This window comes from Dipteris shenzhenensis, chromosome 3 (assembly GCF_047967505.1).
Source record: "Dipteris shenzhenensis isolate YYH24624 ecotype China chromosome 3, Dip_SZ_1.0, whole genome shotgun sequence".
NCBI classification, from domain to species: domain Eukaryota; kingdom Viridiplantae; phylum Streptophyta; class Polypodiopsida; order Gleicheniales; family Dipteridaceae; genus Dipteris; species Dipteris shenzhenensis.
Genome location: NC_141598.1, coordinates 45,821,205 through 45,841,389, shown reverse-complemented (window position 1 = coordinate 45,841,389; position 20,185 = coordinate 45,821,205). Strand labels below are relative to the sequence as shown.

The following is a 20,185-nucleotide window of genomic DNA, read 5'->3' as shown; positions in this document are numbered from 1 at the left end:
GTAATGAGTACTTTGACATTAATGATGGCCTAATAAAGTTTGTAAAGGCTAATGATTATTTGATCACTTGCTAGGGCAATGAGTATATTTTCTTTTGGCATGACCATCTACTACTATGTCTTCATGAATTGCTTGATTTCTACCTTAGCCTCTTTGAAGCTTCCCTTGATAGTAGAGAAAGCTTGTTCATGGCTACTTGAACCTATATTTGAGCCTCTTCATCATAACTCTTGCATAAGCATGTATTGACAAAGTGAGGATCCTACTCTCCTAGTCACTAAGACAACATCCTAATACAATACTAATCTACGGAGGATGCAACCTAAGTGCAAGCATGATGAAGAGAGTGCTCATGACATGTATCTCAAGTCAATTAGGTTCCAAGATAGATTAACTTGGACTCATAAAGAGAATCTTGAGATAGTGCAAAGTGCTTGATTGAATTACTTCAAATGAACCTCCCTTTTATAGGTGAGGGTACTTACATCCATTTGCTTGCTCACATGTGGGATATCTTCTCCATGCCATGTAGCAGCTTTCCCTTTACTCATACCTTTGCTCTACATGTGCTCATGGCACCACAACTCTCAACACCTCCCCTTGGTGCCATAATCCTTTGGCTACTGCAAGGTGGTCAGATGTGAGTTACATTCCATCACCTCCCCTTAGTGCATGCATTGCTACTTAAGGTGGTCAAGTGTGGATTTTACATGTCAATACCTCCCCTGGGTGCTTTCATAGCTACTCTCAGGTGGTCAGGTTTGATTACAAAACATAGGCAAGGTTGGCAAGGTTTTTGCTTTTCAATACATTCCATTGATGTCACCTTTTGGCTCATGGCTTGATGATGACTCCACGTAGTTGACTTGTTGATTCTTCAATCTGCAATCTTCTTCCTTGTGTCCGAGCTTCTTGCAATGGTGACACTTTGGTTTGTTCTTCAATCTGCAGTCACTTTGATAGTGACCCATCCTTCCGCAATGGTAGCATTTCACTGATGTTTTACTAAATAGTGCTTGTTCTTCATTATAGCTGTTGTGTGTTGATGTCGATGTTGATGTCGATGCCTTCAACTCTCTTTCTTTTTCGAGAAGAGAGGATACACATTCTTCAAACTTTGGATCTGGCAAATTCTTCAAAGTGGTTGTCAATGCACTATACTCTGCAGGCATGCTTTTAAGGAGAATTGCAAGTGCATCTTTCTCTCCTACTTTTGCATTTATGCCCTCTAGTTGAGTCATAATGCTTTTGATTTTGTTGACAAATTGTGCCATGGATTCATTGAAGCCCATGTGCATACCATAGAATTCAATCTTAAGATGGATTTCTTGGTTTTTGGCTTTTGCACCAAACACTGTGTTCAACTCATCCCATGCATCCTTGGCATGATCCTTAGAGTCTATATGATGAATTATGTTTGGACCCAAGTGCAATCCAATGAGTGATAGTGTTGCTTCATCTTTTTCCTTCCAAGCATCATTTTGTGCAGTGGGTATATCTTCTTTTACAATCTTCCAAAGCTTTTGGTGCATCAGAAGATATCTCATTTGTGTAGACCATGTGTGAAATCCATCCCCGATGAACTTCTCAACAGTTGGAGTGCGGATTGCCATTGCAAAGGTCTTACCAGTTTGATGATACTTTCAAATCTGGCAGTGTCTAATTGCATATAGAAAATCTAAGTTGACAAGTGCATAGAGCTTGAAAAGACGATCACTTTTCCTTTTTGGAGCGTGTGCAAATTCTTCCTGGATTGCAAGTTATGGCTTGTTGAAGCTTTTGTGAAGAAGAGGGCCTTTGATGATGTGGCACAGGGATTCACATGCTGAATTCCATACTGTGCTTAGCAAGAGGCTGTGTGCTTCGAAGGCACTGCTGACTGTGCATGCTGATGTGGCTTAACTAGCCCTAACTTTAACCATAGTTACCCATTTGACCAAGGGTGAGCTAACTCTAGTGTGACTAGAAACTCAACCAAGGTTCACTGTAGTTAGATTAACTTAACCAAGGTTAGTTATTATCCTGCCACGTGTCAATCAAGGGAACCTTGGAGAAAGAGAAGATTTGTAGCTTCTTTGTAGAGGCGCGACGACGATGGCTTCGCTGGAGTCGCTGCAGTTCGTGCGGCGCTGATGCTGAGAGCTCTTGCAGGGCTCGATGGAGATCGCGGCTGGTGGGTTGAGGCGTAGCTTGGAGAGAACTCGTCCGTTGTTGCAGAGTCAAGAAGCTAGCGGGAAGCTCGTATGGCTGGCGAGCTTGGAGACGCCCGTGCTTGAGGAGGTTATTGAAGCTGCTAGTTGCTGGAGGCCCGTTTGGCCTTTTAAGCACGAACGAGGCAGAAGGAGAAGTCGGCTGTGGACATGGCGACGGTCTGGCAGCTGCTTTGCTTATAGCAGGAGGTTGTTGATGAAGATCCTCCGTTGGTGAGTCGTTCATGCACAGAAGGAGTCTGTGTTGTGGCTGCTGGAGCTTACTTTTGCTTTTGTTGTGTGGTCGGATGCTAAAGAGGCCGCCATTCGTGAGTTGTAGAGTCGCTAATCAAGGTCGTTGTTAAAGGCGGCGTAGAGTTGAGGCTAGAGAGGCTTGTTTGGAGCATTGAAGGCATTTGCTGGCTATCCGCTCATCGTTTGAAGACTTGGGAGCAGAGGAGGTTGTTTCTATCGGTTGATGAAGGGATCCGTGAGCTCCTTGTCCTTAGCTACAGTCTCGTATGGCAAGAGGCTGAAGCTGCCTTGCTTGAGTGGAAGGAGCGCTATCATTCAGACTGAAATCTCTCACCTCTCTTTAACAAAAGAAACACGCTCAAACTCTCTTGGAACACCTCTCTATCTCTCACTCTTAGCACAAAGAGTGGACTCACAAGAGCTCTCTCTTTTTCACAATGGAACTCTTACAAAACAATTGAACAGAAATCTTCAACTCTCATGGACGGAATTCTTTCAACGGGAGAATGAAAGAATGAACACTAAAAGAGAACACTCAACTCAATCTACAACTAATCTAGGAGAACTAGACCTAAGCTTTGATACCATGACAAAGTGAGGATCCTACTCTCCTAGTCACTAAGACAACATCCTAATACAACACTAACCTACGGAGGATGCAACCTAAGTGCAAGCATGATGAAGAGAGTGCTCATGACATGTATCTCAAGTCAATTAGGTTCCAAGATAGATTAACTTGGACTCATAAAGAGAATCTTGAGATAGTGCAAAGTGCTTGATTGAATTACTTCAAATGAACCTCCCTTTTATAGGTGAGGGTACTTACATCCATTTGCTTGCTCACATGTGGGATATCTTCTCCATGCCATGTGGCAGCTTTCCCTTTGCTCATACCTTTGCTCTACATGTGCTCATGGCACCACAACTCTCAACATGTATGACATCATGGTTGAGCATCCTTTGGTGACTAGTGTTGTTACAAACTTATCATAATCTTTGCTAAGCTATTGGGTACTATTCAGACCAATCTTTCTACCTTGAATTCCTATCCATTAGATGTCCATCAATCTACTATAACATATAGTTTGAACAAATAATCTATATTGATCTCTATTTGTGACTTTGTTGCTTTGTTTAGTTGATTCTCAAGAATGATAACATCTTTGAATTTGAAATCGATAACATTCAATGATAACCCTACTCCATCCTAATCAAAACTAGTTTCATTGATTTCATCTGTCGTCAAAATTACTGACGTTGTTGTTGGGAATTTTGGTCTCTTTTCTTTTTTAATGACTCACATTAATATTTTTATCTAGAAAATATTTGAAAACTTAAGTTTCAAATTTTTATTATTGTTATCATCCCAAATGACTAGGGCAATGAGAATATTTTCCTTTACACTAACTACTAAACTACTATATTTTCATGAATTGCCTAATTTCTACCTTATCCTCTTTGAAAGTTTGTGGTTGTAGTAGAAAAATCTTTTTCATGGATACTTGAACCTATATTCTTTCCTCTTCATAAATTTTTCATGAGCATGTCTAACATGATTTCAACGTCGAGCATCCTTGGTGACTATTGTTGTCACAAACTGATCATAATCTTTGCTAAGGGTGAGCATCCTTGGTTACTATTGTTGTCACAAACTGATCATAATATTTGCTAAGACCGTTGGGTGCTATCTGGACCAATCTTTCTATCTTGAATTCATATCCCCAATAGATGTAAATCAATCTAAAATAACCTTAAGTTTGACCAAATAATCTATTGATCTCAATTTGTGACTTTATTCCATTGTTTATCTGATTCTGAAGCATGATAATCGTGGGCATGTTCTTAGCATTAAACTTGTTTTTTGATCCTTTTTCAATGATTTCCATGTTAGAAACGATGAATTCTTTTCTTTGTCATTCCTATGGAAGAAAATGGCTACCCATTATTACCATAGAGACCCTGGTTGAAGGCGCAAAAGTGTTACATGACTGGGGATCTGAGTTGATGACAATTAAAACTAGGGAAAAGGAGGTGTAGATTCCAACTAATCCCAATAAGGTACCTAAAAGTTGCAAACTTAAAGATATAGAAGTCTACGATCAGCTCCCCCAAGATGTTGAATCTTGACTAATGGAACTTAAAAGATCTTACTAGTAGGGGGCTTGACCTCTTCTAGCTAGTTGTTGAACGAAAATAGAAAATCAAGGATGACAAAATAGTTGAACAACAACATCTCTATCCAAAAAATTTCACTAAAGATATCGTAGTTGAAAGGGAGATGGCTAAGTCATAACTCACAATCACTCTTCTTAGTTTTGTATTGGTGCTTCAAGAACCAACACAAGAATTGAACTTGGGGTCAGTAGAGGAGCCCAAAATCGCTGTCATCAATACTCATGTGGTTGATTATATTCAAGCACTCAAAGCGTTATTCATGCAATGCAAGGATGTTTTTTCTTGGAGCTATATAGATTTGAAAGGGGTCCCCCAAGAGATTTGTCAATATAGAATTCCATTAGTGTCAGATGTTAAACCCATTAGATAATAAAGGTACAAAATAAATCCTAACTATGCCAAACAGGTCAAGGCTGAGTTAAAAGTGTCATTCGTTATTATGTTTCATTGCCTAATTTTTTCAATGATTAGATTTAGAGCAATTTTATGTCTCAGAATAGACTTGTAAAATTTAATAGGTGTTGAATGTGGCGATGCTTGTGAATGTAAAACTTTCATGTATTGATCATTTGTTGTTTGGTTGAAATGTTGAATACTTTAGGAGAAATGTCATTGGTTCTTACATTTTATAGCCCAATTTTTTTAATGATTAGATTTAGAGTGATTTTGTGTCCTTAAATAGGCTTGAAGAATTACCAAAGAAATGAAACAAAATTGATTATAAAGTCAACTTTTACTTTCTAGTGGTTTTCTAAGGAGTCCTTGGCATATATAAAGGCCTTGAGACATAGTGTAGCCTTTATTGCACTCGTCACTTGTCCAACACTTTCCTTTGTCTAGCACATACACCACTCCTCAATGGCCACCTTCTAGAGCTAGCACCTCAGGGTTTGAGTGAGCCGAGTTTACTTGTGACCATTCAAGAAGGAATAAGAAGAAGAACAAGAGAAATCTAAGGGGTAAGTTAGTAGGAAGAAGGTGTTAGTAGGGATTGATGTAAGATCCTAGTGGTGTTAGTGTTAGCAGAGTAAGTAAAGTGCATTCTCATGCTCCTCTTAAGTCCCATATTTGATTTGAGTGGTACTTCTAATGGATTCTCATCATACCATGTCTTTGGAATAATATGTTTGAACGTCCAGAGTTGTGCATGATACTTTGTCTTGCTATTGTACATTGAAGTGCCTTCAAAATCCATTTTATGGATTATATTTCATCAAGGGCTTGCTTAGAAGTATTTGAGCCGAATAAGGTTGTTGCACCACTTGTCTGTCTGAGTCATCAAATCGAGAGGAGTCTGATAATACACCATACAAACTCCTAAAATGAGGACTATGGCTGAAGAGGTTTATAGAAGGGGATTCTAGGAAAGGTTTCTAAACTACAACTGAAAGAAAAGAAAAATAAAGAAAAGAGGATGAGTAGAAGTTAGATAGTTAATGGCGATGTTAGTAAAGGAATGTGAAAAATGCTTTGATGGTCACAAGAAACTCATCCAGACCCATATTGGTGTAATCACCTTCACCCTAGAGTTGAATGCATCCTCGAGAGCTGCTTGTATAGAACCACTTGTCATTCCATGTGTGAACTCAATTTCAAAACGATGACTTAGGCATAAGTCAATGCCCTATTCTATTTTGGCTTTGCTAATGGGATTTGTTGTTGATGCTACTTGGTGTATTGACTTTCCATAGTGTTTGTCGCTGATCTTCTTGACTAAGGAGCCCTTGGGCTGATGTACTTGTGATTTACTAAGTGTGCCATGTAGAGGACCTGAAGAGGATTGACTGCCTATTTTCACCTAGTCCTATTGTCACCTAGGACTTCCACATGTGAGCAGAGTGGTAGGACTTCCACATGTTATAACTTTATTGCTCTTTATGGACACACTTAGACCTAGCACTTGGAACTGAGTTCCTATTTACCTAGATGACCTTAGTACCAGGTGAGTGTAGTGACATATTGACCAATTGTGACTCCTACCTGGAAAGAACATCATTAAGACATACCTGGAGATCTTTGTTGGCGAGTAGTTGTCATCCCATGGGCAGCAATGTTGCTTGAAGTTCTTTGAGATCCTTGATTGCAGCAGTAGGTTCTTGTGGAGCTACTCCATTTTTAGAAGTAGGTTCTTGTGGATCTACTGTTGGCATGTTTTTTGTTGTCAGGCACCATTGAACATTGCGATCTCTTAGATTTACCACTTCTATGATACTCATTGTAATAATAAAGTGAGATATGTTTGATGTATCAAGTGTGAGTAGGATCACAATGTCTCTAACATCTTTTGCTTTTGTTGAGCCCAAGTTTTAGTTGAGAAAGTTGTCAAGGATGAAGATACTTCGTTGTTCACATTGGAAGGTTCTTGTGTGGCTTCCGTTGTGTTGGGAATTACTTGTGTGGCCGACTCTTGCGTAGCTTCCTTGATGATAGATGCCAAACTTCTTAGTAAGGAAGGTTCCTGTGTGGCTCCCAATGTGGATTCATTTTTCATCTTGGTAGGTTCTTGTGTAACTTTGCGTATAATCCTTCTGCATTGGTGCTTGCAATCAGGTTCTTGTTGTCTTGGCATCTTTGCAGAGGAGGTTCTTGTGTGACTACTACTGGTGCATCTGCACTCATTGATGCTCTTGTATTGATAGATTTTGGGCTCCATTCCTGCTTTTGCGATGGAGGCAGTGTACATTTAGGCTTAGGGCAAGCATAGATGGGCTGTTGATTACTTTGGCAAGGCTTGGGTACCCATATGTAGGAGTTGCCAAGGTAATATCCCCTCGAGGAGTCTTGTGGGAACCCATCAGTAATGTACCTTCCTTGTTGGATGGTGATGTCTTCTTCTTTGATGTTGAGGTTTGTTGTTTACATGAGGGGGTGGCTGGTGATGGTGAGGCTTGATGTTTAGAGGAGGGGGTAACTTCATATGTTGAGGTTTCTTTGGAATCCAAAAATATGATTCACCCTCTAGGTATCCTTGAGCCGTCAATAGATCCTTTCGGACCCATATTTGCTTGGTTGCCTTTTGTCTTTTTCTTATTCCTTGGTGGCGTCCTTGTCGAGGTGGGGAGTGGAAGTAGTTGCTGATGTTGATCCTTGGCTATCAATTGGTGCATCGTGATGGGATGATTCATCACCAAATAACCCTTTGTAAGTGTCTTGGATCCAACTTTTACCAAGAATGGCAGCTTCCATTAAGGTACCTGCTGGAGCTACAAAGAACTTGCAAGGCACAATGTAATTGTCCAAGGAAACATTTAACATTAAAAGACCAATAACCTTAATATAGGTACCCTCTATGGATTGAATTTCATAATCACATACTTGAAGGCGTACCTAACCGATATGCTTTAATGTCTCCTAAGAGATGAGGTTGTAGCCTGCTGCTCGCCCATCTACCATGGCCTGTAGTCAACACATGTTGCACCTGTTGATGTTAGCTCTACCCAAAGTTGAGATGGACTCATATCTCTCTCATTAGGATCAAGGTAATTGTCAATTCCTAATTCAATTTGATTAGGTAGTACCGCTCTTATGGTGTAAAAAGGTGTAATGGATCTAAGTTCTTCATCATCAAGGTACATCATCTAAGTGCCCTCATTAGTTCGTGGATCTATTGCCGCCAGTGAATGCATCCAATCAATTGCGTCTTCTAGTTTTGGTAAAGGAGCACGCCATGATTCATCAAGACTCTTCTCACTATTCTCTTTCCCATATTTTTTAATTAGCTGTACTGGCATAGACCTATCAGTGGTATCCAACTGAGCTGCAAATAGATTTTTGGACATAGTGTGAGCCTTCCATGTTCGGAGATCAACCCTCACGACTTGCTGATCTTTCCTTAGATAAATGTTGTTGGAGCGCCAATCATGGATCAATCCTGCCATATGTAAGAAAGGTCTCCCTAGAATGGCCTCATACTCAGGGTTGTTTGGAAATCCATTACAACAAGACACACCCGATATGTGAGACCATAGGTTTTGATTTTAATGTCCTTGAGTACTCCTATGGGATGCGCTGTGCATCCATCAGCTAATTTAACTACCAAGGAAGTACTCTCTCGGTCGGCGGGGCTTCCCCACTTTTACCAACATTGTTTCGTGATGATGCTAACACCTTCTCCTCCATCTCTAAGAATTCCATAGCTTTCTTATCATGGAAGGAGATGGGTATCACTGCATTCGATTCATCACTCTCAAAATATTGGCTCAATTTGTTGACTTCCACCCTTGGAAGGTCTTGAGCATGATTAGGAGATTCAACATTATCAGGATTTGTGGGTTGGGGTGTCACTATTTGCCCATTCATCCAATCCAATAGGTCTCTCCATAGAGTAGGATTACCCCATAATAGTGTTGCGATGCGCATCTTGATCTCAGTGGACAGGAACGAGGCTAATCCTACGATGCCTCGAGGACCAATCATAGATTCGATGCCTATTGATTTAGACTCTTCTAAGCTAGAAAAGGACATGTTGTCATCCTCCTTTAGTTGTTGCAAGGCACACTCTTCTTCAAACATCCATTGCATTAGGGTGGATCCCTCTGTTCAAGGGCATGACTCACCTTCTTCCTCTACCCTTTCAGGTATTTGCAAGGCTTTTGAGACTTGAGCATTTATCTCATGCCTAGGATATATTGTATCGGTACTCTTGCTTGGCTTGAGACTCTGCTAACATTCCTCTTGGTACTTGTGTGCCAAATTATGTGCCTCAGGGAAACCTTGTTTCCCCACCCATGGGTTGGAATATTCACTGTGACCCTTAGGTGTTGTGGCTTGGCCATTGGTTGAAGCCATTATTGTTGCCTCATTTGCCTCATATGAGTGGTTGTTTCTATTGGTACCACTTGAGAGAGTATCATCAGAGGAAGATGATGTTGGTAGGGAGGCTATATCTTCATCCGACCCATCTTGGATGATGACCTTGTTTTTTCCCTTCCCAATCTTCACTACACCCTTGGTGCTTACTCGTGCTGATTCAGTTGCATCTCTAGGTTGTGACATACTAGCTCTATCCCTTTTGGCTTGTTTGCGAAGCTCTTTATTAAGGGCTTTAGCTTGCAACCTCGTGGTTACATTTAAGGGTACTGTGATGACACTTGGCCTCTTTCAATGCTTAAGAAGTTAAGGCTTGTGCACTTGGATGGCCTTCTCATGGAGCAATCCTTAAAAAGATGGTCCACATCACACCCAGTGCACAATGGCGATGGCGTATTAGACGCTGGTGCACATGTGATTGGCTGCTTAGATTGCCCCTTATATGGACAACCATTGGCAGGGTGTGACCCTTGACACATATGGCATTGAATGGGTTGTGCCTTGGTCAAGTTGTTCCTATCTCCCATTTTATGAGGAATCGATGCCGTCTGGTAGACCGGAATGTGTTGGTCACCTTGTATAATGTAGTGACTTATAATGCTAGACCTATTTGCATTATCACCATTTTGGGGATAGTTGCATCCATTGAAGGTAGGTCTGGCGTCTCCCCAATCACTAGGTAGCTCTTCCACCAATAATTGATTCAAGGGAGTAATTCATGGTGGTAGTGGTGGTGGTTGAGGTCCCAGTACTGACGGAGGTAATGGAATATTTTGAGCCCTAAATTGCCCCTGATTGGCTGATGTGGCTCCTTGTATTGCCAATTGTGCCTGATTGGGCAGTGCAGGCAATGGTAGATGTGGCCTTTGTTGATACATGGGTTGAGGAATCACCCTAGGATAATGACATTGGAATGTATCATGATTTCCCCAACGAGCATAATGGGCACAGTAGAGTGTTGGCCTAGCTCTAAGACGAGGGCATTCCTGAGTGGGATGATCTCCAATGCACACCCCACACCATATATTATCTCTTTGTGGAAAGAGATGGGGGTTACTAGGAGCATCTTTTGGTGCTTCTATATTCCTTTGTTGGCTCAACTTGTTTTATAGATTTGTGGCCAACTATTCCATGTTGAGCACTTTGGGCGTCATGCTTGTATCCCTAGTTGCTTCTGAGGTTGAAGCATGTGCTATTTGGGACATATCAAAGGAAGCAAAGGATTTATCCAATTGTGGCATCTCCCTCATGTTATCCCCTAAGTGTATCGATGTCTTGCTACATAGCTCAAACGATGTGGGATTTATAGGAAACAAATGATCATGTAGCTTAGCATCCCATAGCCCTATGAGGAAACGTGGTAGAAGCTGCACATCACTCATCCTCTCATGGGGTTCACATTGCGAGTTCAGATGCTTAATCCTAGTGATATAGTCTTTTAAGGACTTAGTGTCCTTCTGCTTCACCTTGAATAAAGTTGGTTAAGCGGGCTCACTTAGGACCTTTGGGGAAAAACCCCACAATGAAGGATTTACACAATGTGTCCCAATTTATTTTCTCCTCAGGGTTTAAGCCTCTAAACCATTGTCCAGCCTTACCATCAAGGCTCAAGCTAAAAGCATTGACCTTGTCTAGATCCCCGATATCACCAAAGGTGTCACAGATTTGTTCAAACCTCTCAACATGGGAGACTAGGTCTCCTTCTTCTATAAACTTGGTGATTAGCTTGGAGATTATGATAGGCTTGCTCCTTGAGGGATTGGTATCCCATCCTAGAAACATTGGTGGATCGGTGGCCCCCCTTTGTAGTGCTTGCACTAGGATTCTCATAGCTTCGTCTATAAGGAACATTTGTGATATGGGAGGAGGTTGTGGAATGGTGGGTGATATCCCATAAATTAGTGGTCCTGATGAAGGGTTCCATGGATTTGATGGCACAAGGTTGGGATGGGAGGATCCAAGCCCACTAGGCATTGGCATTGTGACTTGGGTCAAGTTGGGCCTAACAAGTTGGACTGGAGGTCCTCTAGGGAGTGGTGTGTTCCCTGTATGCATAGGCCTATATGGAGCACTTCTTGGGTCGGGAATATCTCCCATGCTTTTCTACCAAGGAGGCATCATAGGGGATTCTGAGGTGGAGGGCCTTAATTGTGAGCCTTCAAGGTTACTCCTCTACCCTCTTTTTTCTAGATTTTGAGGCCCTTGTGAGGATGTGGGTCCAAATCCCTCCCCGTAGGATTGTCTATCACCAAAGAATTGGTATGACAGGGGTTGATTGCCATTAGGTATTGTGGGATTTGGCTCCCTGAGTATGGCCTCTGACATCAGTGGTTGGGCCGGCATTTGAGCCTCTGCATTGCCCTAGTCTGTTGTCTAGCAAATGGGTTTAGCCACTCTACTAGGACTGTCAATCCAAACCTTCCCATGATATTGAAAAAGGTTTCCCTTAATGTAGTTGCTGTTGTAAATGGGGCAGGACTCCAGAGCTACTAAGGCTCTAACATTGGAAGGTTCACCCATGTGTCTCTATCTTGACTCATGGACTCTTTCGAGCTAGATAATTCAGCTGGTGGTAGTTCTTGCAATAAGTGAGAATTGACTTTTGAGCTTACTGACCCTAAGGATGCCAAGGTAGGTATGGAGGTCGGCAAGATGGTATTTGAGGCACTATCTTTAGGCTCAAGATGATCTTGTAGGACTCTTCATGATATTAAGATCATGTGTTCATTGGCACAGTAGAGCTATCCCTACGACCGATGGAATAGAGCTATGGCGACACGACAGGCAGGGTAGCAGGTCGGTGGGATACGGCTATGGCAATGACCAATGGGATGGGGCTATTGCGATGACCGACGGGGTAGCAGGTCAGTGGGATACAGTTATGGCAACGACCGGTGGGGTAGCCTTATGGCATCGAGTCAATGCAAGTTTGACCAATGGGATAGCAAGTCGACGGGATGGAGTTAAAGCAACGGTCGATGGGATAGAGCTATGGCAACAACCGACGAGATAGCCTTATAGCACAATGTCAATGCAAGTTTGACCGATGGGATAGTTGACTGACAATAATTAATTTGGGCGATGGGTTAGGTACTAACATGTGTCGAGTCAACGGGATAGAATGGCCGATAGGATAGGAAGTCGGCGGGATAATGCTATGGCATCGGGTCAACACAAGTTTGACCAACGGGATACAATTTGGCATGGGTCAGCGAGATATGGTTTGGCGTCGATCGACAGGATAGCACTATTGTCGACCCATGGGGATAGGAATATGCAGTTTTACAGATTGGTTTTTGATGATTTGTGAAGATTTGGAAGTTTTTGTTCATGTTTTTTTGTGATGGGGGGATGCTAAACTACTTAATCTACCTACTCAATGGAAAAAACTTGAAAACAAAACACTTTTTGAAAGCCAAAATGCAAAATTTCAAAAAGGGTGAGTTCTAAGACACAAAACTACTTTAAAACTTGGCAAGAATCCTTATTTTTGTTGTTTTTTTAGGTGATTAGACCTCACACACACCTTAGGAATCTTTCAAACTATCTTCCTACCAACTCAAAACACTAAAAAGCATAAAAAACTAGCTTTAAATGCTCCAAAATGACTTTCTGACCAAAAAAAATAGTTTTCCTACTTTTCCATCCAAACCTCTCACTTCCTCCCTCTTTCTTCTCCTATAACTCCACTAACAAGCTCCAAGTTAAGCTTAAAGACTTGTGCAATGGGTAGATATCAAAGGAAGGCAAGTGTAAATGCAAAAGCATACCTTCATTCCTCGATAGTAGTGCTAAAAATGTAGTGTGGGTCTTAGCACGTGTCATGGGGTAGTTGAAGATATGCCGACGGAGCTTCCACTCCCGGCTACTCCTTGTGGGAGCAATGCATAGCAAGAGCCATCCGCAAGTGTCACTCAAGCAGCCTCCGAATTGCTGCAATGTGATTTCACGCGAGAAAGAGGGAATGGAAAGAGGGTCAGGGAGAGGGAGAAGGAGGGAGAAGGGAGGAGGAGGAAGGGAAGAAGGAGAAGGGAGTGAAGGGGGATAGAGTGACAACCACAAGGGCACTACAATGGAAACAAGAGAACACCCAAAACACTCTCTTGGAAGAGAAGAGGGAGCTTGTATTCAAACTTGTGCAAACAACAATGAAGACCAAAGTCAAACATTTGGCCTTTTATACAAGTCACCTTTTGAAGGGAGGGCCAACCCTAATCTCTCTATACCACTCTCCCTTCTCATTCTTTTACCATCCTCTTGGGCCCATCTAGCTCAAGACATAATCCTGGCTCTATGGACTTGCCATTGTTCACCATCAAATCACATCACTTAACCAGTGGTGGCGTATTGTTAACCGTTATGTTAATAGTTTGAGACTTTTCTTCCTGTTGTGATTAAAGATAGACAATATCTTTTCTTAATTAACATTTAATTTATTTTTAAGATGAGGAAAGATGAAGTTTTGGGCATACTGTTTGCTTAGGAGAGTCATGTAAATTCAGACTTTGAAGGGCAAGGTGTGCAACAACCCAAAGATCTAGCACATATTAGCTCTCTAGAGGAACCACCTTTTGAACTTGGGAAGAAATGATTCAATCAAAGCAAAAAAACATTATAAAGGCTTACTTTTTCCAATTGCAAGAATCTGTGGAGAACAAGATGTAGGCAAATGTGAAATGATTTGAAGGCTCTGGAGAGCCATCATCATCTTCTCCATTAGCTCACATTGATGAGAACAAGAGCTCCATCGCATTGAACAAATATGGCTTTGATGCAAAATATGCATAAGAGACTGTAGTTTAATGTGATTTTACAATGTTTTTTGATTTACTAATCTTACTTGAATGATCTTGAATTAACAATGTTGTTTGCAATTTTTGGGCTGCCTTCAAAGTCAATAGTTTTGGGATGCAACATAGGGGTCAAGGGTAGCACATAGGTGTGGACCCCTCATTGACACATTACAAAGAATTGTTTAAGAGGGACACCCTAATGCATCCCCTCAAACTTTTAGCCAAACCGAAAGGCAAAATTGGTGAAGTGTAGGGCACTATCAAAGATGATTTCCCTTGTTCCTTTATTCACACAACACACAAATGCATTTTTAGTAAGGTGAGATGTGGCACTATTGGACTTTGGGCTCAAAATTTTAGGAAGAATTCTGGCAGTCATTGATATAGGTGCTACCATATGTGTGGGTACACTCTCATAATAACCAACTATGTTGGCACCCTTGAGGAGAGAAGCTATCATGCAAAATTTTGTGAAGACCAAAGAAAAGAAATTCATGCAAAAAATCACGTTGAATTATGGTTTATAGCACCGGATTTGTATACATAGAAATGTCATAATACATATACAATTCATTATCATCTCAATTTATTGCGTACTTTGCATCATACTTTTTCATTACTTCTCAAATTGCTATATACTTTTCATTATCATCTCGTTGATGGCCTACCCCTCCCCACCCTTTTTGCCAAACTTTGAGAGATATTGGGCAAGTTAAATATTGAAAAAATAAAATGCAATCAATGCAATGCACATAGGTACTTGTCACAATAAATGTAGCCAAGAGAATGATTATGTCGATGTCATTGGCAATTGTCATTTTCCTTCTCTTCCCAGTGGCAATTGTAATCAAAGTGCCCTTTTTAAATAATTTATTGTAACTATTTTGCAATCTATGCATGCATCACCTAAAGGGAATGCCTACTTGTGAAAAAATAGTTATCAGGGCTTGAGAAACAATGATGGTTATGCATAATAGGTGGTTTTCCATGCATCTAGGTGGTTTGCCATGCCTAGAGGTGGTCTTGGCTATGCTTTTTCCTACTCTTAGAGGATTTGGCATGGCTTAGTGTGGTATTGGGCTACAACTAATCTTTTTAATATATATATAGGGGTTTTATGGGCTATGCTTAGAGCCATTAGGCTATTGGGGTGCATCATTGCCTCTTATCCTACTTGCTAGTTGCATATCCATGGTCATGATAGCAACCCTCTTGGCATGGATAGCACATAGATATGTATCCTCAAAAAGAGTAATTGAAGCCATTTTTTCTCACTCTTGCAAGGCAGACAAGGCAAGTGCTTGGATTCATAAGCCATCTTTGTACTGCTCCATGATTTCATTAACCAAGGGAGAAAATGGAGCTCTCGAGAAGTTCTATGCTATTTTGGTATTTGAGTATCTCTCAAAGAGTTTTGATGCCTAGCTTCCTATGGTGTTACCTTGCTCCACGTCCACCTTTACCTCCACTTTTGCCACCTTTGCAAGGCTTATTTTTCCCACCCCTTAGTGGTAAAGATTTTCTACCAGTTGACCTTCTCGATGCTAGAACATTTGGAACATTGTTTTGCAATGCTAGTGGCAACAAATGTTGCCTTGCCTATTGAGTTGCAAGAATCCTCTCCCATATTGCTCCTATATGTGCCTCCCCCATTGCTCTTTATCCAAGTGTTTCCTTTTTCTTGATGACACCTTTTTGTTAGGGCCTTGGGACATCTTCCTATCTTTTGCCTTGGTCCTCCGATATTTCCTCTTCATCCTCATCTTCATCTTGTTGTCTCTCTTCTTGCTCTTCTTGATGTCTCTCTTCCTGCTCTTCTTGTTCTCTCTCTTGTTGCTCTTCTTCAACTCCTTGTTCTTCTTGTCATCGTGACTCTTCCTGTTTGCTAGTACCCCCTCTGCTTGTGACTTTCACCATGGCCAAACGACAGCGATTTTGTCTTTGTCCCAAAAGGAAAAAATATAGCTTATCTTCCAAAGAATAAACTTTCTTCTTACTTTGAAGTGATCTGAGCAAACTTCAAAAAGTTATGGTTGATTATTTGATGATGTAGAAACTAGTCTGCAATAGTAGAAACTTCGATTAGAGAGGAGCCTCCTAGAGATCAAACCTGGAGCAAAACGACAATTAGAGAGGAGCCTCCTAGAGATCAAATTGAGTGAGGTTGATTTGTAAAGAACTCCAATCTGAGGTCTAACCCCTTGGGCTAGGCTATGGAGTTCAGACCACCCGAGAGTGGGGAGAAAGCGACGGAGAGGAGAGGAGAGGACAAGAGGGTAGCTTTTGTTTTAGTTTAGACTCTTTTCTATTGCTTTTGAAATGTACAAAATTTTTTGGTCCGTGAATCCAATATATTGCAACTTTGAGAAACTATGCTTTTATTATATTATGTAACATATTATACTTGACACTAAGTAGTTTTTGGGACAGTGTGTTACAACTACAACACCTTATGTGTTCATTTTTGTTTGTCACACTAGAATGGTGCAAAGATATTTAATCCAATCGACCATATTCCTCCAATCATTAAATTAATAGAGTTTTCTAAGACTTTCTTGGTTGTAAAAAATAGCAGCATGTATGCACATGAACTTGGGGCCCTACTAAGAGTTTGTTCAAGTGGGAGGGGTGGTGCAACCCATCTAGTCCCTATCGGCAACTGGTTGTTGTGAGTACAACCCATCCCTATCGGTAACAACTGGTTGTTAGAAATAGCAGACTTTCTTGGCTGTTAGAAATAGCAGCATGTATGTACATGAACTCGGTGCCCTAATAAGAGCTTGTTCACGTGGGAGGGGTGGTGCAAGCCATCCAGTCCCTATTGGCAACTAGTTGTTGCTTGAGCACAGCCCGTCCCTATAACTGGTTGCTCCTTGAGCTCAGCAAAAAAACCAGGTCTTCCCTCCAAGTGAACCCAAATTCAAATTTTTGGCTTGCAACCCTTCCCTTTGCATGAACAAGCTCTAAAGGACATGGTTCATTTTTTGTCCTTCCATGTTTTTCATTTGTATTTGGTAGTTGACTTTGGTAAGAAGGTCATTATTGTTTCAAATGGCATAAAATGTTAAGTTTAGTCTTCTTACTATTCATCTAGAGCTATTGTTCATTTAAAAATTCATTAAAAGTAGGGTTTTATCACCTTGTTTTAGAGCTTTTTTATGTGAAGGTGGTGATTTGCAAACCAGGTTGAACACAAGATTTCAAATTGACTTCATGCATGTGGGCTTTGGAGGGAAAACCAATTTGATTCTTGTGGGCCTGCTCTTGAGATGGGCCAACAGAAAAACTTGGTTTTTAGAGAGTGTTCTCGCTCAACACCCACCTAACAAAATTGAGTGGGAGTTAACAAGTTGTGGCCTTCTTTGGGAATCCATTTCCACGTGAGCTACACTAGGTGCATTTATAGACTGTCAAAGTGAGGGACCATTATCAAAGGTCACCAGGCAATAGGTTGTACTTATAAACTTTGCAAATACAGAAGAAATAGAACTCAATGTCAGATAGCCCCAAGATGCCTAATGAAAAGATGTTTTCTATGTCTCCAATAGATCCTTCCAATGCCAAATTTTGCCTCTAATATTTCGAGGGCAACGAGCGGGAACAACAATCATGGTAGTTGCAAAATGTGGCATTTTCACATGTCAAGCAAGTGTGGTGATAACCAAGATGGACTCAATAGGAGTCACTTCATCACAAGGGCCATCCCAAAAAGAACCAAAGAAGCCAAAAGAGTAGTAGTTCTCAAAGGAGGAGAAGAAGATGAGAACAAAGATCAGCCACGAGCTGAAGAAGAAAAACCACTCATGAATGCAAGTGGTAGAAAAGTCAAATTGACAACTCAAAGGGCAATCAACAAAGCAAAACAATGTGAAATTGTGAGTGGGGGCAATGAAGACCCAACTCAACTATGGAGGAAGTGTAGATCAACATAGCCTAGAAGAACTTTTGCAAGATAAATATGATAATTTTGATCACCAACTAAAGGAATAGCTCCCCAATTTCCAAAATATGATGGCAGAGTAGCAACCCTATCCCACCTTAGCATCAAACATTGAAATGATTGAAACAATGATGTGGGTCAAAGAGGTACTTGTAATTGATGTCAAGGTTCAAAAATATATGGTCAAGGAAGTGATAGTTGATGGGCCCTTGGGCATCAAATTTACATCAAATGAATTTCAAAAGAGGATGAAGCTCAAGATCTTGAAGCCCTCACCGTTCAAAATTTGAATGGTAGATCAAAGGTTGGTCATGCTCATGGTCATGTTAAAGAATGTTTACATCAAACCCACATTTTCGTTATGGCCACAATGGAGAGAAAAGAAGGGTACCTCATTCTACTAGGGAAACCATGGCTAAAGGGTGACAAGGTGCTCCTTGACTAGGCAAGGAGGACATGCAAATGATGGGCAAGAGAAAAATTTAGAAGGATTGCAATCTCGAGGGTCTAGAGGTCAAAGAAGGAGAGGGTGGCCACAAAGACAATATCTCTCAAATAGACCCAACAAAATAAATCCCTAAGGAATGCATGGAAGTGGCAAATTGAAGATTATTACCCATCGAAACAAAATTAATAGGGTATTCCAGCTAATGCTGAAGGCAAACACCCAAATTATACACGATACAAGCACAACTTCAATCCTACATAAGCTAGCCATGCGCAATCTCGTAATAGGAGAGAGAGGTGATGAAGGTGATTTGAGTGATATCAAGTAAACCCAGTGATGGAACTATGCAAGGTCTAGAATCTCACCTATATAAAACCCTAGAGGGAGAGCAAATCACTTTACAAATCTATTAGCCCTACATGGGAGACCTAGAATCTCAACTATATAAAACATTAGAGGGAGAGTGTTGTTTATGTTCTTCTTGCTCTTACCTTTGTTGATGTTTCAAGGTATTGGGATGACAAGCAATCCCTTTTTGGAAGAAAACACTCTATTTTGCTCTATACTTGCTCTTTTTTTTTAATTCTTTCTTGTGTTTCATGTTTGTTAGTAGGTAGAGTAGGTAGAAAAAAGGACCAAAAAATTTTCGAACCAAACATCATTATTCCATGATCTTCTCAAGAAGTGCCAAGATCATCTCAAAAACTACGTGTTTATGAAAAACCTGCACAGTTCAAATCTCTGTTCAAACAAAAAACTTTAAAAGCCCAATCTTGATCACCAAAATCTTGATACTTTTTTCTTATCTTTGGCAGTATAAGTTGTCTCACCATAGGAATGGAGCAAATCATCACGCTTCTCCTTGCTTAGTAGTAATCCCACACAATCCAAATAGTCTGCATCATCATCTCTATTGACAGTTCGTTCAGTATCACCATATCTCGATGGTAGTGCCTTCAGAAGGATGGCCTTCTTATCTTCTGCTTCCACGCCAGAATCAAGATCATGTAGTTGCTTTAGAATCAACTGCATCTAATTGAGAAAAGTGCCAAGGTTCTCACTTTCATGCTTCAATATTGCCTTGGAGTGTTTCATCCATAGTCCGAATAACGTCTCCAAGATCCTCTAGTTCTCTGCCACTGCAGACTTCTTCACATCAATATGATGAAAATAATCTGGTTCGATTTCTCTTCCAATAATTCCTATCACCTTGTCATTCTTCTGTGTCCATGCTACCAAAATAGCGACTCATGAAAAATGACAATGAGTCATGAGTTGTCATTTGCAACACATTATCTAGATTTTTTGCTACTTTTAAATTTTAACCAATTTTACAATATTTTGGTGACATTAAAGAGAAATAATTTCATAAATTTGCAAACTAAGTATACTTTTGAACTTTTTTTAAAAATGTACATATTACTAGTTTAAAGGTGAGATTTTTTTTGTTTTTCATGTCAAACAAAAAAAATGTCAAAACCAAAGTCAATGATAGGATCCAATATTTTAAGAGCTACCAATAATTCATGCATGACTATGAAATGTATAATACATCCTCTACTTATAATTACCAAAA

At 40.6% G+C, this 20,185-nt stretch overlaps 1 protein-coding gene across 1 annotated transcript in view; it reads right to left on the bottom strand.

Moving 5' to 3' along the window:
* OGG1 (8-oxoguanine-DNA glycosylase 1) overlaps nt 1–19,641 on the bottom strand; it is a 42,818-nt gene extending 23,177 nt beyond the window's left edge. Inside the window, 1 exon segment of the mRNA XM_087372356.1 lies at nt 19,405–19,641. Coding sequence (XP_087228482.1) covers nt 19,405–19,641 — 237 coding nt within the window.
* Between the last annotated feature and the right edge of the window lie 544 nt (nt 19,642–20,185).